General features: G+C 53.8%; 1 protein-coding gene across 1 annotated transcript in view; it reads left to right on the forward strand.

Moving 5' to 3' along the window:
* Positions 1-755: 755 nt before the first annotated feature.
* Positions 756-19,512, forward strand: part of EVPL (envoplakin) — a 32,781-nt gene continuing 14,024 nt past the window's right edge. The window contains exons 1-9 of the mRNA XM_026861167.1: positions 756-790; positions 8,526-8,653; positions 14,897-14,996; positions 15,505-15,659; positions 16,321-16,444; positions 17,076-17,201; positions 17,463-17,501; positions 18,237-18,398; positions 19,002-19,109. Coding sequence (XP_026716968.1) covers positions 8,595-8,653; positions 14,897-14,996; positions 15,505-15,659; positions 16,321-16,444; positions 17,076-17,201; positions 17,463-17,501; positions 18,237-18,398; positions 19,002-19,109 — 873 coding nt within the window. The 5' untranslated portion in view covers positions 756-790; positions 8,526-8,594. The remainder of the gene's footprint in view (positions 791-8,525; positions 8,654-14,896; positions 14,997-15,504; positions 15,660-16,320; positions 16,445-17,075; positions 17,202-17,462; positions 17,502-18,236; positions 18,399-19,001; positions 19,110-19,512) is intronic.

A 19,512-nucleotide genomic window follows, 5' to 3' on the forward strand; every position in this document is an offset into this window, starting at 1 on the left:
CGTGGGATAATAATAGTCTGGCCTGAGAGCTCCTAAATAGCAGTCTCTGTCTCCTTTAAAACAAGGAGTTGGGGGTATTTTAAACTGAAGGTATTGCACTACTAAAGAAAATCATTGCTTGTCAACTGCCCCTGTAAGAGCTACAAGCACAAGTACCCTGTGATGCTCAGCTGGGGATGTAAATTGGGTGTTTTCTCACTTAAAGGAGTGATTTGATGGGGTTTTGATTGCACATGGCTGTTCCTCTTCAGGCCAGGATTGCTAGTTTCAAGTTTAAGAGCAGCTGGAGGTTGGTTTATCTGCTAGGGAAGAGCCTGTTCTGATCTGGGGGAGAGGAGTGCATGGTGGGTGCCCCCGGTGGGTAATAGAAGCTCAGGAAGAAAGATAATAGGAAGTGGACAAGGATCCTGAAAGCTGCTGGGCAGAGGTGGGCTGGCAGCAGCCCGTGTGCTCTGAGCTTTCCTGGGGCCGAGGCCGGAGCAGCAGCAGCCTCTGGCAGCCGCTTTGCCTTCTCCCTCCCTCCCTGCTCTGAATCGAGGAAGTGCTGGGCAGGGCTGCGGGCAGCAGCTGCCTGTGCAGCCCAGCGCAGAAACCTGCCTCGCTGCTCGAGTCCCCCTTCGTCCCAGGGCCTGCCCCGACCACCCCCTTGTCCCTGGCACATGGGGGGTTTGGTGTGGAGAGACTGCTCCGGGAGCTGATCACACAGCGGTTCGAGGGACACACCTACAGCAAAGGTTGGTGCTGGGCTCTCGCTTCTCGGGCTCACCCAAACCACGTCGAGGGTGAACAGGTTTGTGAAATGCAGCCGCTCCCTGACCCTCTCCCTCTGGGTGAGGTCTCCTCGGCCTGAGCACGCTGCTTTGTGTCTGAGGAGGAGAGGCTCGGTGCTTTGCTCTCCTGCCACAGAGTCGCCTTAGCTGCTGGTTGGGTAACCGGGGCCATTGCTGCAGAAGTCCCCTTTCTTGTGGATCCCAGTGGGATTTGGCTGGGGATGGAGCTGGCGGGTCCTTGCTCTGGAGCATCTGGCCCAAATACCTGGAGTGTCTTTGCTCTTTGTGTTGGGGATTTACTTCTTGCACTGGGGAGTGAATGATCAACGCCTTGCTTTGTGCCAAATGCCAGATTAGAGTGTTGGGGTTAGAGCTAAACCCAACTGCAAATTTCTGCATGTGAGTGTTGGTGTGGGAGGGAGGTAGCTGTGTCCATGTCCCGCCCTGTGTCCCCAGCCCCTCTTTGGGATACTGCAAGTAACCTGGAGTGAAAACCTTCCCACCTCTGGCCTAAAAAGCAGTAATGTCTCAGAGGGGAAGGTTTAAAACCACTTTCGGAGGATATAGTTTGCATGTTTGTTGTGCGCATGTGGCCTTGGGTGCAGCTTTCATGTTCTCCAATGCCACTGAATTCAAATTCAGACCCAGGTCCTAGCGTGTACTTGCTGTTCCTAGGCACTGCCCTACTGTGATCTTTGGCAAACTCCTCCTCTGCTGGGCACCTGTGGTGCTGGGGTTATTAAAGTTAAAATTTTTGCTTTGGAAATAGTCTTCTTGTCCCTCCCTTGCTGGGCTGCGGGATGGTGGTGTCGGTGCACAGAGCAGACACGGCAGCTTGCCTGAGGCTCATGCTGTGCATGAGGATTAGTGACTCTCATCCCCAGCCCATGGTCAGTCCAGGGAGCGAGGCCGTGGCTGTGGTGCCCGAATGACTAAAGAGCAGCATCAAAGCCTCTGAATTACCTTCAGTGCTTGCCTTTTTTTCCACAGGAGCAGGAGAACTTCTAATTTTCTCAGAGCATCAAATTAAGTTGGGGAAGGCGAAGTCTGGCCACACAGAATTAGTTGTGGCAGACAGACTCATCCCGCTCTGGTCCCTGTGACGCAGAAGCTCTCGCCACTGAATCAGGCAGTAGCAGCTCAAAACTGGAGCTTTGCAGGAGATTTATGTCCGATCAAAAAGCACGGGGGGCTCCTGGGCTGGCAGATATGGCAGGGGGGGTGAGCCACACCAGCTCAGCAACGCTCCTGGCTGCTGCACTCTCTGCCCCCACACTGCCCTCCTGCCTGGGACAGGGTTTACAGGGACTGTCACTGCTCTGTTCCCAGCCCTGGTCACACAGGAGGGGGTTGTCACCTCTCCCTGCTGGTCCTTCGCTGCAAGTGGAGCCCTTCCATGGGCTTGGTTTGGAGGGAGCCTGAAGGCATGATCCTTCCTAGGTGGTGTGTGAGCATTCTCCTTCCACATGGGGTGCTCAGCCTGGACCCCTCTTCTGAATGCCTTCTCCTTCAGTCAGCTCTTTGTATCGAGGCCAGGAGTTTTTCTCCCAAACAGATACACCTTTGAGTTGATCCAGGTATACACGTTTCAGCTGGGCACCACCTACAGTACAAGATCCTGCAGGTATTTTTGCACCTAATAAGGCCTTTGCACTTGAGTGTGGAGGCACAGAGGAGAGCAAACCTGTCCTTGAGTTTAACTTCCCCTCACCCTGACATGGGCCAATTGCCTGGTGCTTTAACCCGGCATTTGTGCAGGATGGTCCGTTCTCCCAGGTGCTGCCATTTGAGCAAAGCAGCTTTTTGGGGGAGACAGGAAAGAAATCTTGATCGATCTCCCACCCTGATTTCATGGGCTGTTTCTCCAGCTGTGTCGTGTGTGTGAAGGTTGCCTTTCCAGGCAGGTGTTTAATTACCTCTCATTGCCTGGCTAGTGATCTAGGACACATCTTGTTCAGATCCAATCGCCGTGTTTGGGGAGCTGCTCCCTTCAGCAGTGTCACTGGATCATAAAGCCAAATTTGCAGGCTTCATCCTGTAAGTTATAAACAAGTTTTTCAGACAAAGCGTCTTGAGAATCTGCCATTAGTGAATTTATTTAGTGCTATTACAGCCTTGCTAATCCTCTGGGGAGAGGAAAATTAGGCTAACATTAGCTGCTGTAGGGAATTGCCGTGATGTCCTGCTCATTAGCTCTAGGGCTTAAACTCAGAAGAAGCTGCAGGATGCTGTAATGAGCCTGGAGAGGGGATGGGGTGGGAAGCAGGCAGGTCCTTTTGATGTCTAAAGGGTCTAGGGATGAGTAGTCCATAAAAGCCCTGGGACTGAGCTGTTAACGAGATGGCGTGGTGCGAATGTCCTCTTTATTTAGAGAGATACAAAGGAGCAGGACCGAGGACTGGGGTGGGGGAGCTGTGCTGGATCTAGTCTCCTGGAGAAAGGTCCCTTGGCACTGAGCCGGTGCTGAGCCTGCTCTGAAGCCAAAACCCGCTTTCCTCTGCTGACTCAAGGAGGGTGCTGAGCCCAGCCCTGTCCCAGGAAGCTTTTTAATGGGTCTTAATCAGACCTGCAGGGAGAAGTGCAGGGGCCTGTGCACTTCCCCTCTACTTATAAATTGGTAAAGATAAAGCAAAGCAAAACAAGGCTTCAGGACTGAGTAATTTTAGACTTAAGAAAAGCAAGTGTCCTATTTTTCCCAGTGGGATGGCAATTTTTTTTAAATATGCAGGCTATTCTGAGGCTCTGGAATTTCACTTTGGCTTGTATGAAAACTGATCCACAAGGAAGAAAAAGGGCTAGGGTAAAAATTACATGAAAAGATGCCATCCCTGGTGTCTGTGAGGAAGGAGGAGGCTGACTTGTGCACGGTGGGAACAGGCTGATACCTCTCAAGGTGGTGAGTGTCCGGGGCCCGTGGCTCCTGACTCCCATGGCTGCTCTGCATGCCCTGCTCTTCATACTCCCCTGTTCTCCACGGCTTTAGAGACTATTAGGAGGATTTCCCTCTTGCTGACGACAGCGCAAGTCTCGTAGCCTCTGTCTCCAGTTGCAAAGACCATGTATCCTTTGCAACAGGTCTTGGTCTGGGCTGGCTGTAGCTGCTGCTCCTGTTGCCAAACAAGCAGCATATCTGCACAGCAAAGCACCTGTCCCTGTTATGGAGGGCTCCTGCCTCTGCAGCCTCGTGCACCTCTCAAGCTATTAGAAATGAAAATTATATGCTGAACACAGGCAGGAGTAGCTGTGACGTGCCTCTGCTTTTTCAGGGGAGTGAAGCTGAGAGGTGAGATGAGACAGTAGGAAGCCTTTGTCCAGCCGCTGGGCACTGGCCCCGACCATGCGGCTGTGAAGCTCTTCCTAACTTTGTCCTTGGGGATGTGGTGGTGGGCGCTGCTGGACAGGGCGGTTGGTGAAATGGGCCCTTGGTTTTACTTGGTGTAAATCAGGTGAGGAGATGCCTTAACTGCTCTTCTGTAGGTGGTGTTTTATGAACCAATCGAGGCTATTTCCAGGTGTGTTGAAGACTAAACCCCAACCACCCTCCTGCATCTGTGCTCACTGATGTTTCCTGCTTTCCTCCTCCCACCTGTTCAGTTTGTTGTAAAGGTCCTTTCATGGCTCTGCTGTAGGTACCTGCCACTTCCACAGGGTCATTTAAGACCTTAATGGTGGAGTTATCCCTGAGGTGTCTGGCCAGGAGCAGCTCTTGGTGGTGTGACATGGGAAGCTCGTTGCAGTGTAAGGGCTCTGCTCATTGTTGATTTCAACACATCGCTTTCCAGGAGAATGATTTCAAGAATGAGGAAGTTCAAAAGCAAGGAGGGAAGAAAACTCATCCTGAGGACTGGTGTGCAGAGGGTCGTGAGGAGAGGCACAGAGGAGGAAAGTATGTTGTGATCCAGAAGGGCAAATGGTCTTAGCAGGTAGTAGTAGATCATTTAAGGGTCATATATAAGCTATCGTCTCCTCTGTAAAAGCTTAACAAAGAGGCCTGCCTCATAATGAAGGCATGCCATCCTCTAACCTCCTTCTCTGTTGATTTCTTGTGAAAGATTAGTCCAGGATTGCTCCTGAAATCCTCCTTGCCTGAAATGTTACCTGCTCACCAAGGTCCTCTACACAGCTGTGCCTGCTATCTGTCCCTGCAGGCGACCTACTCATCTGTGTGAGCAGCATCTGGTTATGTGACTGCTCTGTAAAACCCGGCATCTGCATCCTGGCACAGCTCCAGGCTACTGGGATGAAGGCCCAGATCCTGTTCTGGAAAGCAAATAACATGATTATGATGTGACTTCCCCTACCATCTCCTGCTGTGCCTGGAGCAGTGCCAGAGCAGCCAGCCCCACGCCTATACCCCCAGGAGATGCGTCTCAGCCCCCAAAGTGAGCTCTAGCCTAGCTGGAGACCTGCCTGGGCAAGACACAACCTCCTCTTGGATTGGCTTTGTCTGTAGATCAACAGCAGCGTTTCAAGGCTGGTCCACTTGGAGTGAAATGAAGGTTGCCTGCCCCTGGCCCATCTCCCCATGGATGATATCGCCTGGGCACAGCAGCTCTGCCAGCTGCGGCTGCAGGGACCTTAGTCCCTGTTGCAGTCCACAGCGATCCCCTTGGAAACAGAGCTGGGGTAGGGGCTGCCGGTGTGGGGTGGCTGGGAGATGGGAAACTCTTGATAATGCTGTTTTGGATGGTCTTGGAGACCTGTGCTGGGGCTTCCAGCTGAGAGGCACAAGTATGTCTCAGGGCAGTCCTGCCCAGGGATTTGAGCTCAGGTCCAAGTGCCAGGCACAGCTGTGTGGGTGGCTGTGGTGGAAAACTGGTTGAACTGGTCTCCTTGCCTGTTGCTTCTTGCAGAGCCTGGGTTAACTATGGTACTCTGCCCTGGCATGGCCGGGGCTGGTCTGAACAAAACCTGCTGAGGATCTGGAATAACTTGGGCAGAAGCAAGCAGTGCCTGTCTCAGGCATTCCCCTGAGGATTCTTGCAGTGACGTCCCCTTAACCTGCACAGGTTGTGATGGTCATCACAGCATGGGGGAGGCTGGGCTGGCAGCAGGCAGAGCACCCCTCACAGCAGGTGTTGGGCTGCAGCAGAAACTGCAGAAACTTGTTCTGGGTTGGACGTGGTGGCAGAGGCACTGGGCTGGCAAGGCCTGTCACCCTGGAGCTGTCCTTGGCTCTACCTCTGGCTTTCCTGAGGCTGGGATGGTGACAGAGCCCTTGGGGATTTACTGAGGGCTGGGTGAGCCCTGCTCCCCTTACAAGTGAGCAGTCAGCAAGGAGCTGCCCCCTCGCATGGGCTCTGTGAGGGATCAGCAGGCTGGCTCTGCCTCTTCTCCTCCCACCATGGCTGCTTGAGTGAGGAGGAGGCAGGTCCCATCTCCGCAGTGGGACAGGCTGGATGCTCAGTGCTGCTCCTGGACCAGGGCTCAAAACCAAGCAGCATCTGACCCAGCTCTCTAGCTTGTGTCTCGCGCTCTCTGCGAGCAGGCAAGTGCTCCTCTGCCAAGCAGCTGCCTCTCCTCACATCAGCCCCAAGATTAGCCCCGTGTTTATCTCTCCTGTCTGCGTGTGGCACGGAGGTGGCTGCTGCCTGCCAGAACGTGTGTCTGTGTGTGCACAGGGCTGAGATCAAAGAGTATTAGTGTTTAAAATGCTCTGTCTTTCCAAGGGATCCTTGCCAGGTGGGGACTTGGCCAAGGGAAGAATCACACCTCTGCCTTGTTAAACAGAAGAGAGGAAGATGCTGTTTTTAAAGTTTTGTGGGTGAGGAGCTCTGTCCCTTGGCTCCAGGCTGCAGATGATGGATGGCTTGGGAAGCAGGTTGTCCAGGGGGGTGTGTGTTGGTATGTGCCTGGTTTGCTTTTTGTGTTAATTCTTAGAACTTCCTCCACGTGTGAGCATGCTGTCTTCCAGGGCGTAATAGGCAGCTGATCTTGTTCAATTTAGTTTGAATTCACAGGGGATTGATCCCCTCCTGGCTTGTGCAAACAGCAGCCCTGCAGAGAAGAGGTGGTCCCATACAGCCACGGGCTCCTGCATGCTCCTGTTTTGCGTGGGTACAAACTGAGGTCTACTTGGCCTCAAATGCTCTCAGCTCTTGCCCTGGCAAGGCTACAGATGCTTTAAGCCTTTGAATGCAAATGCAGCAGGGTCTGGTCCTATGGGCTACAGGTGATGTGCTGTGCTGGTTCCTCCTCCCTGGGGCCCTCCAGCAGCTCAGGTCAAAGAGCATCGTTGTTATCGTTGGTCAGCTGGATGTTAATGGCAAAGGGGTGATCTCTCAGTGGCCACTTTCTGCCCTTTCTGTAGAGACTGGCCCCAAAGCAGATCTCCATTAACTCCAGCCCCCTTAGAGGAGAGGTCACCCCTTCTCCGAAGGTCCACACCATCTGCCTCCCAGTGCTTTGAGCTGGGGGGACCTCCTGTCTTCATGCTTCTGAGATCACGGTGTGAGGGGAAGTGCCCAAGCTATCACACCACCATGAAAAGGTAGGGCTTTGCAGTTTGTAGAAGGGCAAAGCCATAGCACAAAGCAAGACCCTTGCAGAGGACCCTTATCTCATGTGTGCCTTTCCCTCTCTCCTGAGATAAGCGTGATTTGTTTTGTGCCAATTTAAAGAGGACCAAGAGGTCAGCCAAGAAGTGACAACGGACCCCAGGCCTTGGATTGTCCTTAAGCTATAGGAAATGGGGGGAAAAAAAGCCACAAACTTGTGCCAGCATTGTAGATGGCTGGTGCTTACGATGGGGCTGTAGTCCCCATCTGTTCCTGTCCCACTTTCTCCTCCATCCTCTGCCTGCCCTCCCTGGCCCCACACTGGGTAAGGATCACATGTCCCTGTGGGATCTGTGCTGGATCAGCCTGAAACACAGGGTTCTTGGTCTGTGGGGAACTTTGAACTTTGCTTTATCTGAAACTGAGAGGATGTAGACAGCAGCCAGCCCTTGCCGTGGTTTATGAGAGCTGTAGAGCCGGGCAGCCCCCCTTGTGCAGCACAGCCTGGACAGGCATGCCCAGGAGCCACCAAGATGCCAGGGGGGTATTGGGCTGTACTGGGAACCAGCTGGGACTCTGAACCTTTGCTCTACATCTTGTGTAGATGGGGTGTCTAGGTAAAGCCTCAGACCCAGGCCTTTGTGGCTTTGGTGCCTGAGATTGTCCCAGAGCCTGAATCCTGGTGGCTGAGGCTCCTGTGATGCTGTGTTAGAGCTCCATTCTGCCGTGAGCCCTTAGCGTTTTGCTGGGAGACGGGGCCACTTGTGCTGGGCCAGATGTTTACTGAACTGCCAAATAACATCATGTTCTGTGAATTGGTCATTCCCAAACTGCTGCTGCTGTCTTGGAAAACTCTTGGTTGTTTTCATCTGTAGGGTTTCTGCTACTTCTCTAGTGTTTTAAACAGCTAATACAAGAAGATGTTTTAAAATGTGTTTCAGTAGTCACAGTACACTCCCTCAAAGTCATGTTTGCAGACTTTTTCTCCCTGCAAAGGCTGTGCTCTCTGCCCCTCTGCTGGGAAACTGCTGCATGGTTGTGGCTGTGTGTGCTAAAACACTCTCCAAGCCAGGGCGATGTCTCCCGTTCTCCCTCTGGGGCTCTGCTCTTTCCACCCCAAACTGGTTTTTCAAGTCATTTTTTCATATGTGCCTCCATCTCTGCTGCTCACCTGCGTTTGGGGAGGAGCCTCCCAGAAACTGCTCTTTAGCGTGCCACCAGCCTTCCCTCTCTGAGTCTTGTCATTCCATCCCAACAGACCAGAGTGGAGAGCCAGCACCTGCCACGACTTTGCAGATTCCAGGAGACCAGCTGGGACCACACCAACATGTTCAAGGGGGTGAGCAAAGGCTCCCCGAGCAGAAGTTCCCCTGTCAAGTCTAGCAAGTAAGTGCAACTCCTCTCTAAGCTGTCCTGTGGACCCTGGGGGAAGATGAGGGAAGAGAGCTCCATATCTCATCAGCCGCCCTAAGAACCATCCCTCATCGTGGAGCAGACGGAAAGTTGGGGCTCCTTGGGAGCTGATGCCAAAACGTGCTGCTCCAGCTATTGTCCTTGTCTTTGGTGGGCTTTGTGCTCCAGCCCAGAAGTATCTGTTCAGCCCCTGGGATGTGCAGTGCCTAAAGATGTGCTCAGAGCTGTGCTAATTGAGCAGGGAGGTGCAAAGCCCTTTTTGGGCAGGTAGGAGTAGGGAGAATAACTGCAGCCTCTTTGCTTGGGTGGAGCAAGATCTGCTTGATGGCAAAGCAGATACCAGCCTGGATTTGAGATTCCAGGACTCGCTGGTTGTGTGAGATTGGTGTGATGCTGCCCTGGGATCCCTGGAGAAGGACGCTTAGTTTTGGTGCTGCTCAGGTGGTGAGGACAGGCGAGGGGTGGGTTTGCTGGTGACTGCTCTAATCCACCCTGGTGACAGGCTGGGTCTTAGCAGGTCAAATAGCTGAGGTTGCCTCTTTCAGGCCCATCTGAGGCAACACCAAAAGGATCTGACAGCTATGTCCCCTTTGAAAAATTTCCCTCAGCTCTGGGGAGCGAGATGTGTGATGAGACCAGGATGCTTCCCTAGGAGCGGGGTGTCCTCTGGGGGGGGCAGGTGCTCCTGCAGAGAGAGCGCTCATCCCTCCCTTCAGCTGCACTTTGCTAACTCAGGGTTATTTTCCACCTTCCTCAGCAATTTTGCATTTCACAGTGTTAGTGGACTGATTCTGTGGGAACCCCCAGTCAGGGTTAGAGGATGAGAAAATTGCAAGGGAGATTGTTCTAAGGAGGAGGGGGCCTGCAGGGAGAAAGGGGGTTGGCCCCATCTCTTGGGGCCACCAAGAGCAGAAGCCCAGGATGGTGGGTGTGCGGATGCCGGGGGGGACACAGCGCGGTGCTGGCGCCCGCTGCACCGTTTATGGGGACCAAACCCAACGTTAGCAAACAGCCACGGAGGAGGGTGGCGGCCCGGTGCTGCTGGGCAGGGCAGCACGACCTGGGGAGGTGGTGGTCCCCAACAAAGGCTGGGGCTTCCCTATGTGGATGTCAGGAGTTGGAATCCTACGATAGGAAGTTTCTGCCTCAGTGGATCTGAGCACTTACCAACTCATCCCAAAGACAGATCTGGGGGCTCTCTGAACACCAAGCCTTCGTCAGGGCCTGACTGCAGTGAGACACGCCCCCAGAAGCCCTGGAGATGTGTCAGCCTCTGTTTTCAGTCTTTCTAATGCAATTTATCCACCTCCTCAGCTGGTGTCCAAACCTGGGATGGGGATTTCTCATGAGGCTTCTTGGGACAGCTTGCTGCAGCCCCTGTGGCACTGCAGGAGGGTTTGGGCCAGGTTCCCCCGCAGTGTGAGCCTCTCAGGATAACTGGAGTCACATCCCAGCGAGATCTCACAGTTCTTCCCTGTGCAGGATGGAGGCTGGAGCCAGAAGCACGGCAATTACTGAGCTAGTTGTGCTTGTTTTAGGAGGCACCAACCATCAGGCAAAGGCTAATTCATTTGACTGTGGCCTGGGGCTTGGTCAGCACCCATATTAGCTGAGAAAATGAAGGTGAATGAGTTGTCTCCAGAGCAGCCGCCAGCACACGCTCTGCAGATGGCCCCAAGAAAATGTTGGTGGCCCATAGCTGCTGGTGGTGGCCCCAAGGCCAGAACCTCAGCAGCAGCTGAGGTTCCCTGCCTCTGAGGGTTCACGGTTAGCAAGTGCTGCTGCTGGCACAGACCCTTAGAGAGGTACCTCGTCGTGGTCCTTGGGACCATGGTGTTGAACATCCCGGCTTGCAGGGCCTTTTGCTGTCTCCACTTGGTGGCTGCATTCCAGGGAGGCAGGTTTGTCCCCGAGGAGCATCCTCGCTGTGCCCTGCTCTAGGAGGAGGCATGCTGTGGGGCTGAAAGGGAAAACTCATGAGAAGTGGAATTGAATCAGATCTGGCTGGACTGGCTGCCCGGGTACGATCTTGACAAAGGCTGTGGGTGGTTTTGGAGATGGATGACAAGTCATCTCCTGGTTTAATCATCTCCTGTGATTGCTGCTTCTGCTACTGCCTCTCTCTGCTTCTCCCCAGTCAGTTCAGAGCAGCATGGTTCCTGGAGTGACGGGCGCAGACTCAGGGGTGTAACTCAGCACTGACAGGGGGTTGTTGGTGGTCTGCTGTGAGCAGCTCGGACTGGCAGATCAGAGCGTGCAGGGACTTCTGCAGGTTGGGGAGAACAGACCCAGCTTTGGGGTCTGCCTTGTAGCCCTAAAGCAAAGTCCCCTGAAAGGAAGGGACGGAGGGGCTCAGGGACTAAGGTGAGTGGGTGCTGTGGTCCTGCCCAAAGGTGTTGTGGCAGGAGTGACCAGGAGTGGGGGACAGTCCTGCTCCTGCTAAGAGGCACTGTCCCTTGCGTACGGTTGGACTGTCTAGGAGGCAGAAAGTGGTATGAGAAATGAACAAATTAATAATGATAATAATAGTGCTCTGCCTCTTCTAGGCATGAGATGGCCCTAGGGAAGAGGCCTGTCCTGATTCTGGAGAAGGAGGAGCTCTGCCAAGCCTTGCCCTCAGCCGTCTTGGCCAGCCGGGGCTGCGGCTGTATGCACACACTGTGCATGGAGTCAGACCCGAGCCCCGGGAGGCCGAGGGATGCCTCGTGTGAGCACAGGCGAGCTCGTGGGTCCTCGTATCCCACCCGATGCCAGGCTGCCTCTCTGCAGCCCAAGCGTCAGCCTGTTCACCTGAAACGTGGGGTCCAGCTGTGGCCAGCCCTCGTGAGTGAGGGCTCCTGGCCAGGGGCAGCAGGGATGGGGCAGGAGGGACAGCCCCGAGGAGGGACAGTGATGCACCCGTGTCACTGCAGGCTGCGTGCATGGGTGTTGGTGTGCACAGGAGAAGCTCAAACTCTTCTCGACATGGTCTGTGGTTCAGATAGGAGGGTCTGTGATGGTTTGGGGAACTTCTCTAAACATGCACAGACCAAGCAGGTTCCTCAGCATCGCTCCCACCTTGACCATGGTGAGGGCGGGAGGCTCTGCTGAGGACAGATGGCTTCTCCACTTGTGCATCAGGCCTTACTCTGACCCCCAGGACAGCATGTAGACACCCTTCTCCTCCCAGGACGTGCCCTACCTGGCTTCAGTGCTCTTCAAGCATCCAGACTACTCTTTTGCAGACTCAAGTGGTTCAGCTGCTTGCAGGGCTGGAGAGCCACTTCCAGCCTGGCTGCTGGCTACAGGGTCTCAGTCTCCTCCTCTGCCAGGCTTCCTCCCTTGGCTGACACAGAGACCTCCCGGATCCCCACTCCAGGACACACAGGGCAGACCCACTCTGCTCCTGAGACAGTGTTCTCCAGGAAGATCACTTCTTCCCTGAAGATCAGGTTGTTTGCAACAGCATCCTCATTTCTAACCTCAGGTGCCCCGTGCAGTGCTAAGGCAGCGCAGGCTGGGGATGGACAAGGCTGAGACTTGACTGGAGGAGTGAGACTTGACATGGAGACTCCAATGACTGGGACGTTGCTGAGGTCTTTTCAGTTCAGAGTTCTGTTGTGGTTTGGCCTAAACAAAGCTGATTCTTGTGTCCAGTCTTGTGAACCAAGAGGTGGGATGTCCCAGTGTTTCCTTTGGCCAGGAAAGGGTTGCTACCAGGAATAAGCAGGGTTTTATTGGCCATCTACCCTTCCTGGGAAGGATGGATCCTCAGTCCTCCCTCTTGGAACAGCACAGAGGTATCCGCAGTCACATCACAACGGGGCTCAAACTGAACACCCCATTCACACTCTTCTCAGGCAGAAGCTGAATTCAGCCAGAGCTCTTGGGGTGGACGGACCCCCCCGGCGCGTGGGGAGAGGCGTCCGTCCCCTGGGATGGTGGCCAGCTCGTGACTCACTCTCTCCTCCCTGTGCAGAGAGCCCGGGCAGGAAATCTGGGTGGTGCTCAAGTATTTGCTCATGGGACACCACCTCATTCCAGGCATGCTGGGGATGAGTGGGAGATTGTGTAACCTCCTGGGGAGGGGGGACCTTGTAGAGCTTCCAGCCTGCAGCATGCTCAGGCTCACAGGGACTGAGTCCTGGCTCTGTACTGCTCCCATCCACCCAGCTGTGCTGGGACTTGGGGCCACCGTTCTTCTCCCTGCAGCGTGCCCCAGGAAGGGCATCCGTGGGGCACAGATGGGGTAGGAGGGATATTTAATGGGATATAAAACACAGGTTGCAGCAGACAGTGATGCTTTGATGATGAATGCCCTGATTGGGCTATTTAGCTCTGATCCCTGGATTTAGACCCTGTAGAAGAGGGCAGTGCCAGAGCACAGCAGTCCCCTGTTTACTTTGCTGACGTGCATTTTACAGGCAGGGAAGCTGAGGCACGGCCAGGAGATGCTGCCAACCTAAAGCCCCCGAGGGAGCTGAGAGCTGCTGTGTCGCAGGCCCGTGCCACCCTCTTGGGAAATCAAAACCAAGGGAGGCGTCAGAGAAAGGGAACAGGAGGATGCTGCGAGCAGAAGCGCTGGGGCTGCACCTCCTCCAGAGTTACACAGGCTCAGCCATGATCAGTGTGGGCTGAGCTGACTTGAAACACAAGCTCTGTCTGTGGCCTCTGAGTGCTTGGCTTGGGGTGACCATAACACTTGTCACTTTATAGTCACTTGGGGCTGTAATAAAGGAACATCCCAGCATCTGCTCCACCCTTTGGTATGAATTGTGGAATAGCTGGAGCCATGAGGAGGAGCTGAAGCAATGATGGAGCCATTAAGGGAACTGCTTCCCCCTGCCCTTTGCTAGATTCGGGGGCTAGGAAGGAAACTACATGGCTGGAGGGCAGATGTGGTGGCTCTGCTGCAGGACATCGCCTTTCTCCTACCTTCTTCCTCCACCAAAGATGAACCAACCAACACTGAAGAAGCGTCCCCCACCTTCAGCTGTGCAATTCCCATTGTTGCTGCTCAAACCCTTTCCTTCTGGTCTCAGGCCCAAGTCAGCACGTAACCAAGCTGAGCCTCTGCTGAACTTTGTCCCATCAGCAGTCATCCAAGGGCTCGAGTCCCCAGGTGTGCTATCAGTCCACACTCTCCTGCCTCTGCTCGCCCACATCCTGGCAGCGCTGGAGGGTAGGGCCAGCGCTGTCCTCAAGGGCAGATGCTATTAGAAGCAACAGGACATGAGGGCAAAGGTGACACCAAGGCTTGTGCTTCCTTGTCTGCAGGAGCTTTCGGAAGCATCCCGTGCCTTGCTGCAGGCTCTGGATCCAGCTGTTCCAGCAGGGCTTTCGGTGCTCATTCACCATAATGGTGATGGAATAAGGGCTGTGATGGTACCCACTGGGTGTGTGGAGGCCCCAAGGTGAGACACACTGAGGAATGGTCTGATGGGGACCTTCAGTGAATTTTTACTGGGCTGAGGAGGACTGGTAGTTGTGCTATGGCCTTGGGAAATTTGTCCCCAAGCCCTGAAAGCAGCACGACTGCAACAGCCTATGCAATGCCCAGAGGGGCTTGTACTCTGTGTAGCAAGTCCTTGTCCGCTGCAGCCCAGTCCTGTGGTGGCCCTGGGCTCCCCAGCATCTCAGTGGGCTGAATTGAAGAGCACTTTGCATGAAACAAGACCACAGGATGGCAGTTCTGGGTCAGGTTGAAGGGCCGTCTCACCCACCTCTACCAGCAGCCAAGGGCAGATGCCCAGGGAAGCGTCTCCAAACAGGGCAAGCACGTTGTGCTGCCTCTGCCGGGTGCTCTCATGGCCTCCAGCCATCTGTGGCTTCTGGTCTTCCCAACCCAGATGTTGTGTTGGTGCATTTGGAAGCCATACGTGATTTTTATATTTCTTCTTTTCCCTCCAATGCTTTTTGAATCCACAAGAACTTTTCGGTGTCTGTGGTGTCCTGTGGCAAGGAGTTGTGCAGATGAGCTGCGTGGTGTGCAAAAAGCCACTGTCCGTTCGCTCTGAACACACCACCTCTTACCTTCACTTGGCTGAAGGTAACAGCCAGATACGGACCACTTGTATGCATCTGTGCCCTTGGCCTCAGCTTAGACTCATTCTCTGGAAACCAGGAGGACATGGGGGAAAGGCCTGAAGAACCACATCTGTGTCAGGTCCTGGGCAGTGTTGAAGAGGGTGAGAATTACCTTCACCCACTTGTCTGTTTTGCTGTTCCCTCTCTCAGGTCCTCAACAAATGAGCTGGCTGTGCTCATCTCCCGCATGCAGACAAATGCTGACCAGGTGGAGAAGGACATCCTGGAGACACAGTCCAGACTCAAGCAGGTGAGCTGTGGAAGAGGGAGATGTGAAGGTGAAAGGCTTTGCCTAGAAATGCTGTTACTAGGGTAACAGGTCAGGTGTCTGCTCTGTGCATCAGCTTGCTGGTGCAGGTTGGGGGCTGTCTCGAGGCTGGGGAGGAACAGAGCACCTCACAGAGCCTCCCAACCCCTGGGGATGCATACTGGAGCCTCCCAAATTCTAGCCTCCATGCTTTCTGCTCAGTGCCTCATGCTTCCCACAGCCAAGGCTGTCTCACCTACAGCAGCACAGCCCTGTGCCTCCCAGCAATCCCAGAGGCTGGCAGCCAGCCTGATCCACACTGGTTCCTGGGAGGAAGAGATGCTGAAGCAGGCAGCTTGTCTGGGCATATGCTCCCCAGATGCACCCTTGCACCAGGGTTCCTCTGTGGTCGGCATGTTGAGCATCCAGGCCCTCTGTGCTGGCCAAGGAGAATGTTGTGAGGTCTGTGTGGCCCAACCAGGCTTTTTTCTCTGTCTTTCCTGGTCTCCAGGATGCCAGCAATCACCAGAAGAACAAGGCTTTTGAGTTTCAGCCAGAGAACGCCAGGAATCTGAAAGAAGCAGAGACCCTGCTGAAGGACCTCTTTCTGGATGTGGACAGAGCCAAACGGCTGAAACACCCTCAGGCTACTGAGATAGAGAAAGAGTGAGTACAGCGGGGGTGACTGGTGTGATGGGGGCACTGAGCAATTGGGAACCCCCCTAGCTTCTAGACTGAGCTTCAGTCATTGCCATGAGACTCAGAGTTTCACTCTTCTTCCCACAGACTTTAGCCTTAAAATCAGGGTTTCTGCTAATATATTGTAAAGCTACCGGTGTGTAGGGTGGCTGCCAGAGCGATCACCCAATCTTATTTGGGAGCTCTTGCAAAAGGTACCAGAAAGATGCAGAGCTAAAATGTGGCCCCACTCCCAGGGCAGATCCCCTTTTCTTCTGCCTTTCCTAAAATGAATGCCTTTCATGCAGGCAAGCAGAGTTGGGTGTTGAAATGGACTTGGTTGCCCTCTTGGTGCTTTGCTCTGTTTTACTCTCCAACCCTTCTAGGTAGAAATCAGGAGGGAAGTGTTGTTTTCTAGCTGGGAAGGGACCCACCTGATCTCCCTGTGGCTTCCTCCTGGGTTATAATTCCTGAGACATCTCTGGAGATGGAGAGCACCAGGACAAATGACTCCACTGAGGAAACAGGCCAATGTCACAAAAGGAAAACAAAGTAGCCTGGGTCTTCTGAGTGAAATCTGGGCTCCGCAAACCTCACCTTGGTTCTCCACCTTCTAAACTGACAGACATGTTCCTTTTCTCCTTGGCAGCATCCAGCAGCTCCATGACCGTGTGACACAGCTGTGTGCAGAGTACCGGGCCCTCTACGAACAACTGAACATCCCTGATGTGGGGCCCAGGGTAGACTGGGCCAGGATCCTGGACCAAAAGATGGTAACAGCAGCCGGTTTTAGATGTATCTCCCAACTCCTACAAGGGCGGATAATGTCCACTATTGCCTGTAGGGCTCTGCTGGTCATTGTGTGCTCAGCATCATGCAGGGTCGTTGAGGGTGGTGGAAGTAACTCTAGGTAGGAGAAGGACTCTCCTCTCACCTCTTAAAACCTTCTGGAGGGCACTCTTGATTGACCCCTTCAGCTTAAGAGCTACTAGAGGGGGATCAGGTAGAGATGCTTTGCTGTGGGATGAAAGGAGGGAGAAGGTGACGTCTTCAGGGACTTTATAGCCTGTGTCCTGGGGTTTCATGCTGCAAGGTCTTGGGGTATGTGCAGTGACCAGTTTGGAGTCAGCTTGGAAAGCTGGATGGTAACTATGCCCGTCCGCTGCCTGTTACCATGGGAAGGGTGGTGGTTTCAGCTTAGGTTGGTACATCAGGGTTCTCTTTGCCCCTGAGTATGGCTGGGGAAATGGCAACCAACAGTAATCACAGTAAACAACAAGAAGATCCCTTCCCCCTGGACTGGTATCAGATATCAGATCTTTTCATATCCTGCCAGCACTCACTGGGGTTTCTCCCTGAAATAAAGTATTTTGCTTTAGTCTCTGCCTAACTCCTTTTGCACAGAAACAAGTCAACGCGGGACAGTATGGCCCCAGCATGTCAGAGCTGGAAAAGCAAATAGCTGAGCACAACATTCTCCAGAAGGAGATTGAAGCCTATGGCCTCCAGATCAAGAACCTCCGCTCTGGGGTAAGGCACCCTCTGCCCTCTCCTTGTTCCTCTTGGCTTCACCCAGGACCTGGTGGGCTCTGCTCTCCCTCTGGCCTCATGGCCCAGGGGCAATGGGGACACCTGAGCTTGGACAGCCATGCAGGGGCCAGGGAGGTGGTTCCTGAATGGTTTCTAAAGTACCTTCCATAAATCAGCTCAGCATCAACCACATGTTTTGGTAACAGCTTTTTTCTTTCTTTCTTTCTTTTTCTCTTTGGTCTTGGCCATGTTGTAACCCAGGATGTGGCAGATTTAAAAAGCCAGTACAAGGACTTGCTGGTAAGCTTCTCAGTGGTTTTCTAGATAGATGGGGTCATAGAGTGGAGTTACACCATCCCTGCTCAGGGCAGAAGCTACCTCTGGTCTTGCACAGTGAAGTCATGTCCCTCATCTTCTTTCCCCAGTTCCTCCCCACCTTGGAATGGGTGTAAATTGAGAGCACACCTGCTGCCCTCAGAGCAATACTGTGGGCAAGATCTGTGTTTCTCCTCTTTGCGGATCATTGATCCGGCGTTGCCTGTGTGTCTGTGAGTGCAGGGTTACACCTGTGGTAGCAGGTAACCCTGTCCCAGCCCACACACTGTTCCAAATCAGGATTGCAAATGTTGAGGCTTGCGCTGATCCCTAACAAAGGCTCCAGAGAGGAAATGAGCAGCCAGAGCAAAGGTGGTGCCAAAGGAAGAAGGTCCTGGGTTTAGCCAGCTGGGCCTGTAAAGGTTAAAGCTGAAGAATGGCATTTGTGAGAAATGTATTTGTGAGCTGGGCCAGCTCTCAGATTGCTCAAGGCACCGTCCCACACCTGAGATTCTGGTTAGACAGACATATCCTGTCTGTGAAGGAGGGAAAGGAAATGCAGCCCCATCAGATAAGAGCAAGCAGCAGATGTCTCACCAAGGTCTCTGGGAATCTCCTGGTGAATGTGAAACTCGAGTGGGGTCCTGGTGAGGAGGAGGAGGGGAAAGGAGCTCCTCAGCCTGAGCGCCAACACTGTCTCTCTCCTGTGTTCATGGGCAGAAAGCCTCCATCTGGCGAGGACAGAGCCTGGGCAGCCTGTACCACCACCTCCAGGGCTGCACCAAGGAGCTGGGCTACCTGACGGACCAGCAGACCAGGATTCTGAAGCAGGACTGGAGTGACCAAATGATAGATGTCCAGAGCGTGCGTCGGGAGTATGAGGTGAGCTCTCGGGAGACGGCAGTGTGTCCTGGCTGTTGGAGGCTGGCCAAGCCCAGCGCGTGGGATCTGCGGGGTGGATCTCAGCCTCCTAGACATTCACCCTCAGCCCTGAGCCTGGCACTTTCCCAGGGTGGTCCGACAGTGTTGGGCACAGAAACAGGCAGAAGAGAGGCTCTGGGTCCACACTGGAGTTAAGGATGAGCCACTCTGTGCATCTCCTCCCATGCCCTGAGCTGGCACACAGGCTCATACATTAGAGAGCTGTTAGTGCGGCTGTCCATGATCAGAGGGGAGGGAAGGGCTCAGCGTCATGTCAGCCTCAATGTCCAAAGCACAATACCCAGTGACTGCTACATACAGGGACCAGGAAGAAGAGAGGGATAATTGCTTAGGAAAATGCTCTTTGAACAAATGCCCTGATGCTTTCTGAGGCCCAAGCGTGTCTAATTTGTTTTAGCTTTGCCTAGCCCCTTTCTTTTTTTAGAAACAAAGATGTCTATGCTTTGGGAGCCTTTTCTCTGCTGCATGGGGGTTGGTGCCCCAGGAGACTGGCCTGTGCTCCCTGCATGCTCCCTTGGTCATGAAGTTTCTCTTCTCCTTCAGGATTTCAAGTCCAGTGAGCTGCTCAGCCAGGAGGAGTTTGTGAACCATCTTCAGGACGATGGAGATAGGATGATTGAGCTAAAGCACCCAGCTGTCAAGCCTATACAGGTAGGGGAAGGGGGTTTCCTCCCGAACCCCATAAGAGAATGAGAATGTCTCTGTGCATCAAGAGCCAGGAGGTGGGTTGGAAGAGACCTCTTCACCTCTTCTGCACAGCTGTTAAGTTATTCTTTCCTCCCACACTGCACCAACTGTACTGCAGCATCTTTCTGCCTGCTCCAGCCCTATGGGGAAGCTGAGGGCAGTACAGGCTCTTCATCCCTTCAGAAATCTCCAGGAGATAGTGGCTAACATCTGTGAGCTGGGACCAGCTCCCACTCTAGTGCTCAGACATGTGGTTGACTGAGCCACATTCACGCTGCTGTGAAACCCAGCTATGACATGGCGTGACCTCTCCCAAGTGAAACTAACTCCCTACCTCCAAGATTGTATTTCCAAGCCTGTGGACACA

Source organism: Athene cunicularia, assembly GCF_003259725.1.
Source record: "Athene cunicularia isolate RWA chromosome 18 unlocalized genomic scaffold, athCun1 chr18_part1, whole genome shotgun sequence".
NCBI classification, from domain to species: domain Eukaryota; kingdom Metazoa; phylum Chordata; class Aves; order Strigiformes; family Strigidae; genus Athene; species Athene cunicularia.